This window comes from Aphelocoma coerulescens, chromosome 1, assembly GCF_041296385.1.
Source record: "Aphelocoma coerulescens isolate FSJ_1873_10779 chromosome 1, UR_Acoe_1.0, whole genome shotgun sequence".
Taxonomy (NCBI): domain Eukaryota; kingdom Metazoa; phylum Chordata; class Aves; order Passeriformes; family Corvidae; genus Aphelocoma; species Aphelocoma coerulescens.
This window is the reverse complement of record NC_091013.1, coordinates 87,434,199-87,455,758: the sequence shown is the minus strand read 5'-3', so window position 1 is coordinate 87,455,758 and position 21,560 is coordinate 87,434,199. Positions and strand designations below refer to the sequence as shown.

Below are 21,560 nucleotides of genomic sequence, written 5' to 3'. Positions count from 1 at the left end.
TTGAACCACGACTAAGGACAAGAATTTTTATTCTTAATAGGACAGATAGTACAGACTGCTTTGTGTTTCAAAAGTGTCTTCTATAAAGTAATTTCAGATGCTTGATCTTAGCAGCCTGTGTATTGATACTTTGAAACATGGCTTAGAGGCACTGCTATTTTTAGGTATTCTCTGAGCCTGTGAATACTTCCTGTCTTCTGATAGTGCAGTTCTGTTGCCTCTCAGCAGTTCCATCTCTTCCAGCTTTGTTTACAAACTGTAAAGCTGGAGCATTCATGGTAAATAGAGCTATTGAATGCTGTAAGTAATAGATTTTAGAACAGGGGTTTCAATATGGAACCAATAGTTTTTAAAAACAAAGTGCAAAGCAAACCTTTCTGGTATGGAGTTGCCTGTGCTGGGTGTAGCAGGTGGAACAGACATGCAGTTTTCAGGATTTATTTTGATTATTAGCATGTAATAATATACCTCCTGGAACAGAGAAGAGAGACAAGTAATTATGTGAGACAAAGGATAAATGAACAAGCAGACAGGAGTAATCATATCCCTTATAGATCTAAAGAGCATATTAGCTGTCCTACATTATCTCTCTAGAAATCAATGAGATTTCTCAAACCCAGGAGACAGACTCCTGTGCATTTAAAGTAAATGTCAGGTGTCATGGTAAAAATGCAGACCAGTTTATCAAATCAGAAAGATTATTCCTGTATGCCAATTTCATCTTGCTATCTGCAAGCAGAAAACTTTTCCTGGTGTGCAGGCTTTAATTTCTCTACAAAAGATAAAATGAAAGATTGCTAAAGTCCAGAGGTCTTCCTACAGAACAGAAACAGTTGCACCTGTATAACCCAGTGCAGTCGCACATGCATCAGTCAGGTTGAAGCCTGGCTCCCAGTAGATTCCCTCATATTAAATATGCTTTAAAGTTTGTGACAATTTAGGCATGATGTTTGCAGAATAAATGCATTAAAATTGTAGTCAGTATTAAAATTGGAATAAACCATTGCTTTTCTATATTCAATGAACAAGAAATGCTAAGGAATCCATAGTCAAATAAACTGACAAAATACTTGTTTCAAACAGACAGAGTAACTGTAGTAGGCAAAGTGATATTTTGCTATGTGATCTGATAAATGAACATCTTATTAAAGGCTGAATTCTTGATTGTTAGTATACCAATACTTGGTAAAATGAAATAATAAATCACTAATCAATTATAGGTAGTGACAGTGAACAGTCTGCACAAGTCCAAAACATTGTTTCAGTTTATGCAGGCAAAGTTACCCCTTTGGACTGTGATGGTCAATGTGACAGCAGTAGATAAGAGGAAGGCTTCCTTATTTTTGTTATTTTCTATCATAATTGAAAGTAGGATAACACTAGTTAAAGTCACTACCAGGGATCAGACCTCACAGGGTCAGGTGCAACACTGGTGTGTGCAGGCACTCTGAGCTGGTGATGGACTAGGAACTGAAGAAAGGAAGGTCTGTCAGCTCCCTACCACTGCCAGGTCCTGGTGCTTTGGACACTGCAACAAAGGCAAAAGAGAGGGAGGGCTGGGGAGGAAAGTAAGCAAGGGGTGGAGTTGTTTCACATCATAATGGAAAGATTTTGCCAAACCTAAGGGGGTAGTAACAAGGGGAAAAGCAAAAGCTGAGATGCAATAGAAGTGATAGCACAATAAAATGATAGATGAGAGCAGTACAGACAGATTTTACTCTTGTGTGAAGCAAGAGCTGTAGAAGTATGAAAGAAAATCTATATAAAGAAAGCTTGGTTTCACCAGAACTCAAAGTCTTTTAAAAAAGGTGCATGTGAATATTCCAGGCCTTCAACCACTTAGAATTTCATATTCTCTCTTGTTTGATTAATCAGATTTTAAACTATCACACACACTGGCACATAGTCTGTCCCCCCAATCTTCCTGTGCTAAATGCTGTGAAGAACGAAGAATCTATTTGAACCACCTTTTTTTAGGTCCTTCCAGTATGAATGTCCTTTGGTTGCCAGAAATGAACACACAATTATTTATCAGAATTTTTTGAAGCATGAGAGGAAAACCAGAAGTATTTTTCTGAAAAAGAAATGGCTTGATTAGCCAAATGACTCTAAGGTAACTCAGTGCTCACACAGTGAATTGTCAGAAGCCAAACAACATATATATACTGCTCAAGAGGAAGGGCCTTGATGCCTTAGATTTGGGGTGGTTTTTTTCACAATATGACAGAATGGCTTGGGTTGGAAGGGACTTTCAATATCATCTGGTTCCAACCCTCCCTGCATTGGTAGGGACACCTTCCACTAAACCAGGTTGCTCAGGAAAGGCAAAAAAACCACCACCACCACCTACAAGAACAAAGAACCTGCAGCCAAATCAAGATCAAAGCCATATTTCAAAGTCTCTGCAGATTTGGGATACCTCACTGATTATATAAACTGAAGAAGTCTCTAGGGTCTGATATTTGAAAGCACCCAGTGTTGCTTAATATTTCTGTAGGTGTTTCAAAAAGCACAAAACTGTGTCAGCTCTCCAATTTTATAGATGGCACAAAAGAAACAGAAAGACAGAGCTGTGTCAGTGTGAGATGAATACTAAAACTGACTCTATTCTTTAATGTTGCCAGCAGCACAAAATAATCAATTTAATAATGGATTTTCTTTCAGTTAATTATTATAAGAATTACTTGTTTTTAGAAAGCTCTTCCCGTTCATTTATCAGTCCAGTTTTAATCTCTTAAATTAGATCTATAATTACTATGGATTCCAGTCTATAGAAGAATGATAGGAATAGTCACATTTTTTGTCTTGTCATTTTCTGTTTGTTAAAAGTAAACTGATCAAACCAAATATTCAGTACAAATGTAGTAAATAAAAAGCACTTGGTGTTTCCAAGATAATGAACAAATTAAACATGCATAAACCAAAAAAACCTGTTAAGGAGAGAAATGCTGCACTTTGATTTATTTTTGGTAATTGCATTTTTATGACAGAAGGCATTTTCTTAAGTGTTGACATTTTACCCGCTCAGGTTTGTTACTACTTATTGGTTTCAAATATTAATTTAGTAATCCTTTGCTCTTACATCAGGCCTGCAATTTGTAATGAGATTTACAGAATCTCATCTGATGTGTTCCCTAAAGCAAGTAACCAAGTCCATCCAAATTGATTCTGCCATTGATTTCTCAGCCTGTAAATTTGTGTGGATTGCAGCACTTTATTTGCGCCTTTACTCCTGGCTCTATGAATGTAAATCTTCCTTTCTTCTTTCCCTACCTTTTTATTTCCTTCCCTGCTCTCCTTTACAGATGTACTGTTTCCCTTTATCCTGATCTCTCTCTTCTCTTTTTGTTCTTTTTTTCCCTTCTCTTTTTTTCCCCCTCCCTTCTGCTGCCTTCTGTCAGTCCAGGAATGTTTTCATCTCACACTCCTTTCTAATTTCTGCTTGATTTCCCCTGCTGCTCTTCTCTGTTTGTGTGTGGTACAGAGCTGCAGGAGGGTATAAAACATGCACACAATGAATTAAAGTGCTAGTACGCTTTGTTAGCACCTACAAACTTACCTTCAGCTGCATTTATCAGAGAAGAAATTGCAAATGGGATAAATAGTTAAAACTGGAGACAGAAACATGCCTTTCAAAAATACTGGATGACTGCTCCTTTTTCCAGGGTAGCTACAGAGTGCCATCTATTGTCTCCAAATAAAACATTTTTCATAGAATCATAGAATATCCTGAGTTGGAAGGGACCTACAAGGATCATCAACGTCCAACTCCTGGCCCTGCACAGGACCATCCCCAAGAGTCACACCATGTGCCTGACAGCATTATCCAAATGCTCCTTGAACTCTGTCAGGCTCAGTGCTGTGGCCACTTCCCTGGGGAGCCTGTTCCAGTGCCCAACCACCTCCATTTTAAAATAAGTTACCTGAAATCACTTCTGCCTTAGTTGCTGTTTTCTGCAGACAACTACACATTCTAACTGAGTGCACTGACTGCAAGAAACCATCGTTCACATTTGAGTTACTTCTCATTCACTTCTTACCTCTCCAATCATGTCATCTTTAAGTGTTTGATTCCATTACTCCCTTTACAGAATTTGTCTGCATTTTTTCTTGAGTTCTCTCATGTGTACTGGAGCTACATTCATAAAGATTTTTAACAGAGGCAAAGGAATTTTTCCTAATGTTGTTTCCCACATATTCGAGCAAAAATGGAGCAGCTGTTCTTAGACCTCCTTAAATATCATATTAAGGGTTGACTGTAACTTTTATACCAGGTGATAAAATATGTAACATCCTCATCTTCAGCTTTATCAAAACCAACCTTTTCAGTGAGTGTTGATAAAGCATTGGCTGGTAACTGATTTCTTCATCACTCTTAAAAGATCACCTGGGCAGTGGCTGCTATTGTAGTTTGTTTGCTTAAGAAATATATTTTCCTACTTCAACTTCATAAATTTTATATCAACTTTTTTACCATCATAAATCCTTTTTTTCATTGTCATTCTAAGTACACTATGCAAGTGTGAACAATTGCATATTTTTAAAAATGTATTTATTATATGAAGGTGAATTGGCATATACATTCTACTTCCTATAGCTTTTGCTGTACAGATATGGCTAAAGGTTACTTTTATAATGGTGACAACAACACTTACATGTTCTTGAGTCCATCTTTCAGATTCTGAAGGATAATTAGATATGAAAGAAATACGAAGACATGTTACAGATGGTCAGCCTCTATACAGCCAAATCTGAGTCATGACCAAAATGACCTGATTAGGCATAAGAGCAGGGGTAGAAACCCATTGCATTCTACTCACAGCTTCTGACATTTTCCCGTTATTGTCTGAACTTCCTCTGAACATAATCATCCAAGAGCAGAGTGTGAATTCTGCTGTCAAAAGGCCAAAATTATAAAACAGTACTGGCAGCATTTTATGCATAAATCTGCTGACTTGATCAGAGACAGGGATTAATAACTGGGCCAACATTTTGTTGAGCTGCACAGCTTACTATTCAGTAGGTACCCAGTTGTATTGACCTAGTTTTGCCCATGGCACTGGCTTTCAACTATTTGATCCAAGCTGCCTGTCATATGTGAAAATACTCATTTTCATTTTGAACAAGATCTCTTCTGATTTCTCACCAGCAGAGCTGCGAATATATTGGTTTGACTTTGCTGCCTCTTTTTCCTCAATATTCTGGTAAATAATAAATGGCAGTTGCTCAACTCTTGCGAAGTATTTCTGATGTGTAGGACTCAAAGATGACAAGTGTCACCGTATCAATTTGTGGATGAGGAATCTGAAGCTGGAAGAACAAATGAGTTGCCAAGAACATTCAGCAGTGCACAGGCTAAGCAGAGAAGAGAAGCCATGCTTTCAGCTTACTGCCCTAGTTCTGCTCCAACCTCCAGGCCACACTTCTAATTAAAAACCTGTTTAGACTTCTTAGATTCTGGATCACATTATGTCTACGCTGCACATATATAACAAGGTGTTAAACGAGTTGCTACAAGGCAAATCAACAGCAAAAGAAATGCAAAAGAAAAAAACTCCACCTTTATTTTCTCATTCTTAAGAATACTTCAAAAATACACAAACTCAATACAGTATATCTTTTGCTCACAGCTGTATTTTTAATTGTTTTCTGACTTCACAATGTTAAAAAAGTTAAGAGATGAAGGACCATACGGAGTAGAACTAATGCTTTGCTTTAGTCTTCTCTTTCAAAAATATGAAAATTCAGTTTCAGAAAGCTGTTATTTTAACATCATGATCAAGTTGGGGATACTGTTTGGATATTAGCACTGGGCAAAGATGAAGATGAACAAATGCCCATTATTTCAGAAGTATCATGTCCACATGAATTCTCCATGTATCCATAAGGTTAAACTTGCATCAAATAAGGCATCCCTCAATTAATTGCTTCTCTTGCTTTTCTTTCTTTTCTTTAAAAACAAAATGGAAATGAAAAATCCATTTGTATGAAGTGTTCTATAGTATGGAGGAAATATTGAATCTTTTATACAAGAGGCATAATGGAGAATGTTGCTATATATGGTGTGTGTTTGTATTACTGGGAATTTTTATTTGTAAAATTAGAGAATGAGTAGAGCATCCTATTTCTCTGGGAGGAGTCACAGACACATGTATGTGTTTGGGAGACTTACAGGGCTGGGCTTAAAATTTTACATACTAATATAACACCATTTACACTTCCTATGAAAATTAAATTGTTAGAGGGATTTGAAATGGGGTAAGTACCAATAAACATGGAGTATGTATGTATATGTGGTTGTGTGTGCTTGTGTATCCAAGGGAGAGCCAGGTCTGAGGCCTAGTATGTAGTGACTGGGAACAAGAATATTTGCAACCCTTTCTCAAGGGTGCTACCTTGATTGCTCGGGAAAGTTATCTATTTCTGAAAATAAGTTTTGCCATCAGTAAATTGCATGTTATGTTTACATCCTCTGGGTCATATTTTCAATTTACAGATGAAAGGAGCTGTGTGAGATATGCCTGTTATTATTTATTGATTTCTATCGTAATTAATAATTTTTTAATGAGTGTGGCAAAAGCAGGTACCCCTTGGGCTGGTTCAGTGATAAAGCTGCAGTGTGACTTAACAAATGCAAGATCCTGATAATGTCAAACCAGAGTTTTTAATGAGATTCTGCTGTATGAGCTTGATCATATAAATGTTATTTGCTCCAAATCTGTCAGGATCAAACACAACTGCTATTGCTTTGCCTGGAATTCTAAGTTTTTTTTTTGTTCATTTGTTGCAAAAGCAAGACTAGAACTTAAAATAAAAAGGTACCATATAAAGATTGATTCTACCTGTATAAAAAGTATTGCTATAAATTAAATATATTCAGTGTTTTGTTTTTTCTTCTAATAAATTTGTCACTTAACATAGTGAAGATGATTCCAATGGGCTGAAATTAACAGAGATGCTTGGATTCAACCATGAGGGGGAAAAAAATGCAAGTTGATTCCTACCTTGTCTGTTTACCAGTTAACAGCTTTGTTGTATGTTAAATGGTTTCTTTAGACAATAGCAGGCCATTGTGTCTTAAGCAAAATATAGTATGCTGAATATACTGTGAAAAATGCATACACAGAGAGGTTTGACTGCATAAACATTATAATTTTGTTTCTATACAGAGAGCCTCGAAAAATCATCCTGCACAAGGGCTCCACAGGACTTGGCTTCAACATTGTGGGAGGTGAAGACGGGGAAGGCATTTTCGTGTCGTTCATCCTCGCAGGTGGGCCAGCAGATCTCAGTGGAGAACTGCAGCGAGGAGATCAAATCTTATCTGTAAGTATTCCTGTTGGACTTTCCTGACCAGCTGCTTCATTTTGTTCTATGTCTATACTGCAAGGGACACACAAAGAAGTCTTTCTTGTTTCCACGTTCTGAAATCCGAGCTGCAAACAGTTTATTCCTGAATATTTTGGGTATTTTGCCCTTGGGTTTTAGAGCATTTGTTACTGGTCTTACTTGCATTTAGCTGGGAATGAGACTTTTCGCTGCTTAATACTACCTGCAGTATGCTGACACTACAGGGAGGACCTAAGCACAGTGCAGACCTAAGCATCGTGCAGACCTAAGCATCCCACAGTTGGGCCCATTATCCAGTTCCATTTTTCCCAAAACACACTACTGAGTCTAAGGATATTTCTCAATTTCAGCTTTTTCTGGAGAAGATCAAGTAGTAGGATGAAATCATCTATACTCAGGCTGCCATCTAGTGTGCACTCAACTGCTTAGCAAATGGCTCGCTCCAACAAGGAGACTAATTAGGTTATGTTAATTATCTCTCTGCCTCTAATTTGATGATCCCTCTGAAATTCTTTTCAAATTTTATTGGATGAAATGCTTTGTAGCCTGAGGTTATATTTTGGATACTTAGACTCAAAACCATCTTTTTAATTTTTCTTTCATGTATATATTGATATCACACATTTTAAAACCAGAACATTTATGTTTTAGGCTCTGTCAAGAAATCACACATCTGACTGAAACAATCTGAATATAAAGGATTTTGAGTGACAATGAAAGCCTTGAAAATGTAGTTAAATATCCATTGACATTATTCACATTGCTTACAGAAAAAAAAAAAAAAGAAACTATCCCAAATTCATACAGATGTGACTGTTTCATGTGAAGCACATCAATAGCCTTAAGGCAAAGAGCTGAAATACAGGAATTATTTATCCCAGATAAATGATGGACTCGCCAGGCTGCAGTATCACACTGCCTCCCACTGTTGTGTTTTCTATCCCTGTGAATCCTGCATCCCTGGCTGTAATTTAGTGAGAGTTAAGGGTGGAGGATGGCTTCAGAATGGATGGTTTGTGATGTGGTTATGCAGCACTTTCCTGGTCAGTGTTTAAATCCATAAGAAAGCTGGATATGTTTTTTCTACATTGCTAAGGATTGTCTCTGCCTATTCTATGAAGAGTGAATTTACCTTCCACCTGCCAAAGTTTTGTAAAGAGGTGGCTGGAGGTGTTTTGCAATATATAGAAAATCTGGTTATCACCAAAGGGAGGCAGTAACCTGACGTTGTGAGGATCACAACAGTGTATTTGATCTAGACCTGTTCCTTAAAAGTGCTGTAAGAAGAAATGAGAAAGAGCAAGTAAAGGGTGTTCAGGTGCTGTGGGAGTCGACACAGGCAAGCAGGCAGAACAACCAGAAGACTACATCTGAAATGCAAAAAGTAAATTTATTTCATTACCTTGCTAACCAGAGGATCCCAAAGCAACACCGGGCAGAGACACGGGAACGGGAATGCAGGAACCGCCAGGCCCAGTCCTTCCTGAGGGGAGTGGGGCCCCTGTTTGCAGCCATTTGTCACGGCCCACACATATGGAGTTTACCACTATTCCAGTTTCACCAAATTCAGAACTATATCCTCTGAGAGAGGGCAGGTTACAACCATCCCTCCCCCACCAGACTCAGGAAAAAAATAAATTTTCCTCAAAGGAAAGTGAAAGAGATAAAAACTATTTATTTAACAAACACACAGGAAAAGGATAATGATAACAAAATAACAAAACCTCTCACTCTGCTCAGAGAAACCTGGGAAAACCTCAGAGTCCTTCTGTAGATCTCTCTCTTCCCCTCCTTGGAGCTGGGATGGGGTGGTGGGCCCACCTCCAGGGCCAAGGCCTTGGTGGAAATTCCTCCCAATGTATTCTGATGTTGAAACAGTCCAGGAGGGGAAAAAAAAAAAGAAAAAAACAAAGTCCCAGGAAAAACAAAAGTTCAACTCTCCGTCTCTCTCCAGAGAAAGAAAAAGGAGCTGAAAAACTGCCCAAAAGCAAACAGGGTACCTTCCCCACTCTCGCTCTGCTGCCGCAGCTGGAAGAAAAAGTCTCTATCTCTGTGTGACCTTGAACAAGCTGCAAACTGCTTTGAAGAAGTTCTGCTCAGGTTTTCCTGCCCCCTCTAAAGCTCAGTTTAAAAGCACAGAAAGGCACAAAATTAATTTTCTGGGCATGGGGTAGCGATGGGGGATACACATCACAAAGTCACCCCAAGACATTCCCCCCCTTATCCCATATCATTGGCTGAATGCCCAAACTAATATATTCTAACTCTACACACACATTAATACATACTCATATATATGTACAGCTATGTACCAACAGTGACAGTGACACTCAGCAAGCAGTGATATACAGGCATTCCACATTACAGGTGGTTTTCACCCAACAATCAGATCTCCCTATGGAGATCAACAGCAACGTGTTGTTCCATCTTTCTGCATTACCCACCATGTGCAACCAGGTCCCTGAGCAAAAACAACCCCACAGATCGGTTTGTCTGTACTCGAGGCAGAATTCATCCACACAGTCTTTCTTAACAGACGTCTGACATGCACTACTGGGACCTTATCTCCATCTACTATATGCAGGGATTCAGATTGGGCTGGACCAGCTCTATTGGTGGAACCTCAGGTGTTAACTAACCAGGTGGCCTTTGCCAGATGCTGGTCCCAGTTTTTGAAAGTTCCCCCACCCAGTGCCTTCAAGGTGGTTTTCAACATTGCACCATTCCACTTTGCCTGCAGCTGGTGCATGGTAAGGGATGTGGTACACCCACTCAATGCCATGTTCTCTAGCCCAGGTGTTAATAAGGCTATTCTTAAAATGAGTCCCATTGTCAGATTCAATTCTCTCAGGGGTACCATGCCTCCAAAGGACTTGCTTTTCGAGGCCCAGGATGGTGTTCCGGGCCGTAGCGTGAGGCACAGGGTAGGTCTCCAGCCATCCAGTGGTGGCTTCTACCATTGTGAGCACATGGCGCTTGCCTTGGCGGGTTTGAGGCAGTGTGATGTAATCAACCTGCCAGGCCTCCCCATACTTGTATTTGGACCATCGCCCACCATACCACAGGGGCTTCACCCGCTTGGCCTGCTTGATCGCAGCGCATGTCTCACAGTCATGGATCACCTGGGAGATACTGTCCATGGTCAGATCCACCCCTCGGTCTCGTGCCCACTTATAGGTGGCGTCTCTGCCCTGATGGCCTGAGGCATCATGGGCCCATCGAGCTAGGAACAACTCTCCTTTATGTTTCCAGTCCAAGTCTATCTGTGACATTTCTATCTTTGCAGCCTGATCTACCTGCTTGTTGTTTTGGTGTTCCTCATTAGCCCTACTCTTGGGGACATGGGCATCTACATGGCGGACTTTCACAACCAGCTTTCTTACTCGGGCAGCAATGTTTTTCCACTCTTCAGCAGCCCAGATTGGTTTTCCCCTACGCTACCAATTAGCTTTTTCCCACTTTTCCAGCCATCCCCACAGAGCATTGGCTACCATCCATGAATCAGTGTAGAGATAGAGCTTTGGCCACTTCTCCCTTTCAGCAATGTCCAGGGCTAGTTGAACAGCTTTGAGTTCAGCGAGTTGGCTTGATCCACCTTCTCCTTCAGTAGCTTCTGCAACCCGTCGTGTGGGACTCCATACGGCTGCTTTCCACCTTTGTTTCATCCCTACGATGCGACAAGAACCGTCGGTGAAAAGAGCGTAGTGTGTGTCTTCTGATGGCAGTTGATTGTACGGTGGAGTTTCTTCTGCACGTGTCACTTGTTCCTCTTCATCAGTGAGACCAAAGTTTTCACCTTCAGGCCAATTTGTGATTATTTCCAAAATCCCAGGGTGATTCAGTTTTCCGATACAGGCGCGCTGTGTGATGAGAGCAATCCATTTGCTCCATGTGGCATTGGTGGCGTGGTGGGTAGAGGGAACCTTTGCTTTGAACATCCACCCCAGCACCGGTAGTCAGGGTGCCAGGAGGAGCTGTGCCTCTGTGCCAATTACTTCTGAGGCAGCTTGGATTCCTTCATAGGCTGCCAAGATTTCCCTCTCTGTTGGAGTGTAGTTGGCTTCAGACCCTCTGCAGCTTCAACTCCAAAATCCCAGTGGTCAACCTCAAGTCTCACCAGACACCTTCTGCCAAAGGCTCCAGGACAGGACCATGAGATGTGGATGTCCTCTAGGACCATGCTGTGATCTCTGTGCTTTTTATGACCTCTGAGCTCTGATCTTCTCTCCCAAAACAGGGAGCTCAAGCATGTCCCTGAGAGTTCCTCCAAGTCCCTCAAAACACCAGTGTTATCTCTACACAGAAACTCTACTTCTCAGAACAGAGAGACAGAGGATAGACAGAGGTGGGCAGAGTATATGGGTTTCCCACACTGGTATTCTCCAGGCCTTGGCATTCCCACCTGCAAGGTCTCTTGGAATCTCCCATTCTCCTCTCCACTCTTTGCTTTTAACCCTTTCTTCCCAACAGTGCCTTAAAGAGCTCTCCAAGTAGAAAGTTTCTAGGGAACTGCAAGAAAATCAAAATAGACTCTTATAAAGTTACCCTTATAAAGAGATAAGGAAGTCAAAGGCCTGTGCCAGGAAGAGCACAGACAAGAAACCCAAAGAATAGAAATGGAAATTTCTTTAGGACAATTATGCAATTTATTTTGCTTCGGATAGGTGCAGCAAAATAGGGCTGACTAACAGAGACTAATGAGATCAAAGCCTTTCACTGTACATTGTATTCAAAAATCCAGAAGTTCAAATACAAAGTTAAAAGGCCATTCTATTTTATTTTTAAGCAGGATATATTTAGAACTATTTGATACAGCCACGGTAGAATTTCTAGCTCTAATTTTGTCTGTTTTGTAGTGATGTCTTCCATAAGTTCTAATTACTGTTACCAGTGTTGAATCAGCATTTACTTGTCATGCAAGAGTTGTTTATTTGTTCACTAAGCAGAGAGGGATGGAAATTATTACTAAATTAGACTGCATACATATCCCCAGGCAATCACCTAGTCAGGCCCTTGTTACTTATTTAGTCACAAATAACTATTATGGATCCATTTTTCCATATTCAAACAAAATCAGTTTCATGCACAGAGCTTATTAATTATACCATTGTCTAGTGAAGGGTCCCAGACACCTTAATTTCATAAGGACTGCAAAAAAAAGTCTGTTTCTCTCTGTTCCTTCTTGTCTCATCCCTCAGAAACACTTATTTCCCTACAGAAATACTTTTCTTGTTTGTTTCTCAAAACATAACCTGATTTACAAGAACAAATACTACCCTCAAAGCTGCTATTTCTAATCGGCTGAAGCTTGGTTAAATTTCTTACAGATAGGAAGCATAGTAAGTGATTTAGAGATCTGGATTTAATTTCTTGTAAGATTGGTATTGCAGAATTAAAATGAAGCCAAAAGAGCTCTTCGATTGTGATATTTTACATGTTTGTAAAACTTGCTGTGACCTGCTTTCTGGTCTATCCCTCAAATATTTATTATCTTTCAGAATGCTACTTCTTTCATTGTTTTTGTTGTCCCTGCCCATTGCAAGGGAGGTGACCTTTAAAGGTCCCTTCCAACCCAAATAGTTCTATGATTCAATTTAATCAATTTAATCAATTTAGCTGGTGTCCTCCTGTCTGACCATAGGCAGGGTGCTTCATTTTCCTAAGCCTCAGTCTCCCAGGTGGACAGTGATGATCACATGCACTTTCCTAATTCATGCCTGTGCTGTGACTATGGCTATGTTGACTGGTGGAGAGGTGTGTATTCTCACCTTTGGGAAAATACCTATAAAAATACCTAAAATAGACTGCAAATCCACCAGTGAGACCCAGAAAGGCTTTGCCTTTACATGCAATTCCTTGGAGTGATACACTGAGTGTATACATAATTCCAGAGTCAGCCCACAAGGCTTGGACAAATTCCATAATCTCTGCCTCTCCTTCTGCTTGACTGTCAGGATGTGAGGGGAAGGGGTCCAACCCTACAGCCCTCCAGAAGCACTGGGAAAGATGGTGCCAAAGCCTTGGCCCTATGGACGAGTGAAATTTGGATTTATTTTTCCCAGATGCCACCAGGTGGCGGCCCAGGATCAGTAATGACAGCGGTCTGGCTTTGGAAACTGGCTGAAACCTTATAAAGAGCAGGGTTAACGGAGGGGTTTTTCTGTTTTCAGTTAGTTGGAAATGCTTGAAAATTATCTCAGAAAGAAGGCTGATATTCCAAATACTTCTGTGCAGAGAGAACAAATGAATCCTATCTGAATCTTGAAGGTCAATTGAAGAATCATGGATAATCTTCTATGCCAGATAGTAAAACATTTCAAATAGCCCACAAATGAATTTTTATGTTACATTCATGAGAAGATGGGGTTCCCTCCTGAAGGGGTTTTCTTAAAACGTTGGTTTATTCTGGATATAATTCATTATACTCTTTCAAATCGCCACCCAACTAAACATTCTCATTTCTGAATGCCTTTAAAATGAAGTAACACATGCATCACCAATGTAAGTTCATCACTGTACTACAATATATCCCTCCATATGCTATTTTCCTCTTACTAAGTATGCCGTAACTATTATCAGTAGCATTTTGAATGCTAATTGACATTAATGTTTGATTTGCTACATGCTGTGTGCACCAAGATTAATTTTTGTCTCAGATACTTATAGGCTAAAGGAAACAGTTCAGAATATCAATGGAAGAATTATTTCCACTTTAGCAGAAATGAGGTGCCAGTGTGTTAAATGATTTGTTCAAAGTCATTTTAGAAGTCTGGGCCAAGTTTAGAGGGTGTTTGAACTCAGATCTAACCCCAGGTTCTCCATCTGTTAGGAAAATGCAGTCTTCAATAAAAATAAAATGTAATGTTCCTTGATGCTATTCTCGCAGTTTTAAGTTGCACTTCCAATGCTAAGGGATATTTTTCCTATTAAAACAGCAATGGGAACCCAGTGTTGGTTAGTCAAAACCACCTGCGTTAGAACAAATTATTTCCATGAGCCATATGCATAAAATGGCCACCTATTGTGCCTACACCCTGACAGAAAGCAGTACAAATCTTACCATTTTAGGAAAGATGTGCATAGTGAATTGCAATTTTTAGGGGAAATTCCTGGGGAAGCAGAAGAAGCAGGACAGTCCTTTTTGAAGAAAAATGGCCACATTGTTTTTTGCATTACAATCTCAAATCAAAATCTTGATAAAACACAAGTCTGTCTTTTAGGTGTCCTAGCCTGAATGCTTTAAAGCATTTTCAGTGCCAAGTAAGCAATTTTTTCAATAGGTGCAGGACATAAAACACAGAGATTAGCTTAGACATGCAAGTTCAGCAACAAAATTCAGATTTACAATTTCACAGAAATAGTTACTGCATATTGCTCCTTGAGTTCCTATGCTGACATTTCTTTTCAAACTATTTTATAATTTTCCATAAGGTTGCATCAAGTTGAAGTTGTATACAAATGAAAGAATTACAGTGAATTAATAGGCATAAGGAGTTAACAGCAAGTATTTGCATTTGAATCTTAACTTTTGAAGTTACTGAATTTTTTTGTCCTTGGACAAAGTTAAACCTCAGATTAAGATGCTTACATTTAGACATCTGCATGTTTGCTGGGTGTCTGGTTGCCATTAATGTCAAAGGAGGCAAGAGAACAGTTCAGCTGGCCCACTGTGAGCTGTGTAGAGCAGGCTGAATTTCTCTGTAAGCTTTATTACCTGTATTGACTTTTAAGCTTAAACACCACATGCATTCATATCCATATTTAGGTGTCTTAAACTGAGTCTCACATTTCATGTTGGTTTGCCCTTTTAATATATATTTGCTTTTTCAGCTAACATCGTGCTTCCTTAATTGCAAATAAAAGTAACATAAAATCGTGCAGCATAAAGGCAGTATCAGTTTTATTTCATTCTCCTGTAGAAATGCTTTATGTTTACAATGGCTGGATGCAGCGTGACTTGGAGCCTGAAAGTAGAACCAAGAGAAAAAGTAGACTGCTTGCTCTGGAGTGAGATGACTGTTCCCAGGCAATGCATCCACAGGTTACCTTAAGGAAATAAAACAACTTTTCTGAAGGGTGATTGCTCAACAGCAGCAGGAAAGAGTAGAAAAAGAACAGGCTGCACTGCAAAAAGACACGTAGTGCTCTCGTAATACTTCCATTTCCCCTCTCATCTAACCTGAATCAGGTGACTGACGTTAACCAAAGCATTCTGTGTGATTTTCCTGGTGATCTGGTGTAGTATCAGGATGTATTAATATATGGGGAAAGACACTATCTTTTTTTCCCATGCTGCTTTCTGAGAATGAAATAAGTGTGGATTGGGAAGGGGCTGATGGAGATACTCCATGGGGTTTTCTGTCACTGGTACATGGCACTATATAAATCTAGTTTACAACACCAGTATTTGAGCATCTCACTTTAGTATTGTGTCTGGTGTTTTATACAAGGTTCTCCCTTGCAGAGGGACGGTCATCTCTTATATTGATCAGATTTTGTCTTGTGTCTGTACATCATCCTGCTGTTGGTTTTTTTGTGAGACATTTGCTATCCCTTATGAACATTTTAAACATTTCTTTGTATTTGGTTCCTCCCACACAACTCCTACCCACCTTCTCAGTCACACCTGTAGCCAAAAATACAATATGCATTTGAAAAAAGAGCATTCTTCAATTTCTACTCTAAAAGTGTCCTTATAGAGCAGGATGGAATGTAAGGACTCTGTGCTTACTTATAGCAAATATTTATGCTTTGTATTTGCTATACTTATATTTAACCTTCAGACTGACTTCCCTTACTTGGGTACAGAGAAGCTTTCAGCTTTCTAATTTAAAATGTTTTTTTGTTCATGGTAAAAGCAGTAAAACTGCTAAGGGAAAATAGTGCATTTCATTACCTACTTACAAAACTAAGATAAATGGCAAATACCATCTGGTTTTCCTTCTCAGATTTTCTCTTTGTTTTTTGAAATGCAGTTGTCTTGGAAAATATTTGAAATATCTCTATAGGGCCGGGTATCTTTTCTCCTTGGATCATCAGTTTGTCCCTCTTGTGTAATAGTGTCAAGATTGTAACAGATATTCCCTTTGCCCTACAGGAATTGTTTGCATTGGCCCTGACCATATCCTTAGGATGCTTTCTTCCCCATGGTGAAGCATGGTGGTGTGAGTGGTGTATGACTCCGTCCTCAGGCATGGGACAGTCTATCAAATTCAGTGGCCTTTAGCTGCAATTTTCTATAGACTCCTGTAACATTTTTAACATTAATCCTATTTAGTCAGTATGTTTACTGTGTAAACTTGCTTGGTAGTTATGTACAGAGCACTGTTTGGAGTATACTGAAAATGTTAATATATGATCAGAGCAGTGATTTAAATGGGTAGATCAGTGCACCTGACTGGACTCTCTTAGAGTAGAATTTGTTTGAAAATCAAGCAAGAATGTGTTGCTAAACAAAGGATCAATATTGAATGGTAGGCGATATATGTGACAGATCTGTAAAAAGAAAACCTCTGGAGAGGAAAGGAGCTGAGAGCACAGGCATTGTCATATGTTAATGGGATGACACCAACTGGAAGGACAGGTAGATTAAGCTCTTTAGAAGTATGTAGTGGAATAATCTACATTCAGATTTTGCTCATGTTGGGAAGCACAGAGTATATAACCCTTTAGGCCCCCTCTGTAGCTAACAGAAAGGTGTAGCCACTTCTGAATACAACTTGCCTTGCCCTAAAGCAGACATTTTACATGGGTCAGATGACCATTTTGCTGTAAAAGTTTATATTTGTTTTCACAGATTATAGAGAATTTGGCATAACTTCCCTTTATTGAAATAAATCCCACCTAAACAGACCAAACAATCATGAATCTTTTTGATGGAGAATATGGAAAAACAAGTCAGATAATTCTAGATTTTATTCTCACCAGTAAGGAAGAATGGCCTAAAAATGGGAGAATAAAACAATGAAACCCAACTTGCCCTTGAGTAACCATATAGTATAGTGGCAATTTTTATGATTTTGTGCTGAAAGGGAACGAGGAAGTAACATGAAATTCAAAACCAGTTTGCTGTGCAGTAAGTATTGTGAAACTCAAGTAATCAACACTGAAAAAGTGAAAGCTGAGTTAGTCACTGTGGTAATAACAGCCCAAGCCTTAAAAATGTAGAAATGTTAGGTAAAATTTGGGAGGAAGTTCAGAAGGGCAACATGTAAAATGGTCTGTACTTTCAATAATTAGAAAAAGCATCAAGAAAACCAAGCAATAAATTAATTTCCCAAAGAGCTGGAAAAAAGATTGTTTAAAAGTGAGACCATGAGAGATCAAACCTTCCATGCATCTTTTTGTTGTTTTGTCTTTAAAAACAGATGGATCCACAGTTATCCAATTAGGGCAGAAACAGAAGAATTATGAAGAAACAGAAAAGTCTTTAAAGTGGACTTAGGCAAAGTCAGATTAGAATTTAGACAAGTTAGGTGTTATAAACAGATGAAGTTAATTCTTGTATACTTTAGGAACTATTCAATGCAGACCATTCATAATTTTATTCAAGAACTGAAGGAATATTTGGGAGCATAGAACAGGTTGCCCAATTTTCAGGGAAAACTTCTGGGAGAAATAATCAGTCTATTTGCAGATACTTAGAAAACAACAGAAGAATGAGTAATAATCCTGATGAATTTTTCAATAATAAATTGTGAAATGTAATTTTCCTCCTTAAAGAACATTAGTCACAGGTTCATAGGTTCACAGAAGAAGCCATAAATGTCATCTTGCTGCAAACTTGCAGCCCCTGTAAGCTACCTGTCAACATCTTCATAGAGTAGCAGGTCATAAGGTTAACAAAAAACTGGAGAAAAGCAGAGAAAAGCAAAGATGTTGTCATGACAAGATCTAATGGAAAGATCCGGGGCAAAACAGTTGCTTAATACAAGTTCAGATATTGCTGACAGTGCTGGGAATTCTGGGATTTGAGGATGAGTTTGAAATGGTAAAAGGTCTCTAAGAGTTCTCAACCTCTTTATATTTATATGGGATCATCTGGGTGCACAGTGCTCTGCCTTTTCCAGATAAACTCAGTTTCACCCCTCACAATGCATGCAGACATATGTTCAGTACTCACTGTCATCATGATGAGCCAAAAACATTTCACAAAACTGAGACACCCGTGCAACTTCCCCAAACAAGAAGAGGGATTTAAAGGTACAGAAGGCAACTGGGAACCCAGTGAAGAGAAACTGGGTGCAAACAGATTTATGCTTTTGAAAAGCCTCTCTTTTATGTATTTAAAGAAATGGCTCTTTGAAAAGAACAGATTATCTTTTCCCATGAAGCTGTGGAGTTTAGAACTCATGTCAGGAAAATCTTAGCATCCCCCTTGACAGTAAAAATGCATTATAATGAAGTATGAACTGTGTCCATTTTAACACTTCCATCTGGAAATAGTCAATCTTGGACAAGAGAGCTGGTAGCAAACTGTTTTTCAGTGTTGTTGGTAGATACATATAATCTGATGGCTGGAAGTGCAGCTTGGACATAGTCAGCCTCAAAATGTGAGGCATTTATTTTGTAATCACGGCTACTGGGCCAGTAGAAGCTCATAGACTTGCCATTTTGGAACTTCAAAATAAAATAGGTTACTTTCAAAAATACAAGCTTAATGAAGATTCTAGGGAAAAAAAATTACTGCCAACATACTCTGGAATGCTGCATGTATTGCTGCATAATTTAATCTCATCAATCTAGGAATTTGTCTTCCAGCTGGATTTCTCTCTCCTCACCACAACTCTTCACCTGCATCTTTCTGCAACCTAAAACATACATTGGAATTGTCTTGATGCAGTGTTTCCTAGCTTCACTCTCACATTTCCAAGCACATGATCAGAAGCTAATAAATTATACCAACAGTTCTCTTGAATAGGTATGTCTTTTTTTCCCCCAAAGAGTGTTAACTATCAGACCTGTCAGTTCTGTGTCATACACAGCTAGTAAATTGGCCTAGACTAGGGGCTGTATATTTCTGTTGTGATGAAATGGTTAGTTGCCTCTAAAACATTCATTTTACTATTGCCTCAATGAGTAGAAATGATCTCATGCCAGACTGCTTGCTCTTCAGCTCCTTGTAGTTTAAGGAGGAGTGCACATTCAGTTCAGACATTCTGACTTGGCAAATTTTGGTGTAACAGTGTCAAGCAGAATTATGTCACATCTGATAGACTGAAGATTTGTTATGAGGTTTGCACTCCTCAGTGTTGCCGCACTGCCAGGCCCACAGTGAAAAAGTGAAAGCCAAGCTGCTACTGCTGGACAAAATGGCTAAAATCCCTGAGCTTTATTCATTCAGATCTTTGCCTCAGGCTGGGCTTTTGCCTTGTGCTCAAACTAACTAGTCTCCAGGAATCATTCTGCTCTACTGCCCAGTCAGTTTTGGGTTTCTGAGTGATCAAAAAAATTATCTTGTGACACAAGCTGCAAAGTAATGGAAATTGGCCATCCATTAAATAGGGTATTGGAGGGATATGAGCAATAGTTTGTTGGAAGAGTTTTCTGAGATCTTTTTAAAAAATTAAGAATCTGATTAAGCAAGCCACCAGAACAGTAACAAAAGGAAAATCACTTAGAGAACACATGAGCTATTTCCTTTCCACTGCTTATAAAAAACATGGTTTATTTGAGAGTACAGAGCTTTGTCTATTCAAAGTGTCTGTGTCATAATCCTCATCTGTAGAGCCACAAGTAAACTATGAATGTTGTGCTTCAGGGAGTTTTAATATGAAATGTGAGCACTGAACATTTACTTACATCATTCCAGAAAGACAGTACCACTCAGCCATTGACACATTGCCTCCTGGTCACTGGGTTGAGATCAGTATGGATTTGCCATGGCAGCAGCCAATGGCCATCTCACCTCTCACAGGCCACAGTGCCCTACTCTGTGATGTGGAAATATGAAAACACCTATCAAGCAGAGGTCAAGGCAAGGATATCAGTTTTTGAATTCATCACTAACTCAGTGCTCAGCGTCGCTTCTGTCTCTAAGCAGCCTCTAAAATTGTTTTGCCTTTTCATTTCAGTTCCCAAGTACCTATTTCTTGTTGGCTTGAGCTGAAATTAAGTTCTTACCATCTTTGAGGTATAAGAAACTTGTTAAAAAGGAAACCTTTACCTCATTTCAGAAGCAAGAGAATTTCAATCATTATTTCTGCTTATACTATCCTTTGAAATTCAAATGTGAAGCAAAAACTCTGCAGCATTATGAGTAAAATTGAACAATGCTGGTTTAGTTATATCCATTCACTTATGCTTGCAAATGTGAGAGTTAATTTAGGAAACAGTTACTGCATAAGGAAAAGTACCTTTTAGAAGTACATGGACACCAAGGTATATTGAATAACTGCTACTAAAAGGGCATGTCTAAATGACCCAGGATGAGAACAGGAGATAAGAAAATACAAATGCTGAAAACAGAATTAGAGAGAAAGAGGGATGTGTCAGAAAGGCAGGAAAGTGAATGGAAGTAACAGTCATGTGTAAAGTAAAAGCTGTAGGAGAGAGGATGGACAGTTTGATATTTTACCAATTCAGAATAGAAAGAGAGCAGGAACAGCAAAAGAAATGGAATGTGTGAATGCTTTTAAAGGTGACACTGTAGTGAGATCCATGAAATTAGGTGGTGGCAGGAACTGATTGACCACACAAAAGGTGAGAAAATAAAAAAGTAGCGACTAGATTTGAATTTAAGAGCTAATTATGAGCTCTCCATTTTAACAGTAACTAATATTCTTACTAACAATTCTGTTTGATGGATGTTTCATGTATAAAACTGATGAAAAATATTGTTTATATTTATTTTTAAATCAGTTAATAAACACTGGCCTGTGTAGTTAGCTAGTATTTTTCACTGGTAATACCACTTGGCTTAATATACAAAAAGTATGTGTTCCTTTGTCTCAAATTTACTATTTAGTAATATGACAAAAATGCCTTTGATCACCTTGTAGTTGCTGAATCCCGTCCAGTTCAGGTTGGTACTTGAACAATCTGGTAGCTATTTAGTGATCTGAGTAAAATAAGTTTCATGTCCATTCAGGCTCCAGGGAGCCTATGTGAACTTTTCATATGCTGTCATTTACTTATTAAACTAGTTTTATTTATTAAACTAGTTTTGAGGAATTCTGAATTTCAAAGGAATTGAGGGGAAATGGCTCTTA

The 21,560-nt window shown here is 38.9% G+C and overlaps 1 protein-coding gene across 8 annotated transcripts in view; it reads left to right on the top strand.

Annotated features, from left to right (window-relative positions):
• DLG2 (discs large MAGUK scaffold protein 2) overlaps positions 1-21,560 on the top strand; it is a 1,009,135-nt gene that overhangs the window by 785,989 nt on the left and 201,586 nt on the right. For all 8 annotated transcript variants that reach the window (XM_069015930.1, XM_069015936.1, XM_069015961.1 and 5 more), the window contains one exon: positions 7,170-7,326. In XM_069015930.1, coding sequence (XP_068872031.1) covers positions 7,170-7,326 — 157 coding nt within the window. The remainder of the gene's footprint in view (positions 1-7,169; positions 7,327-21,560) is intronic.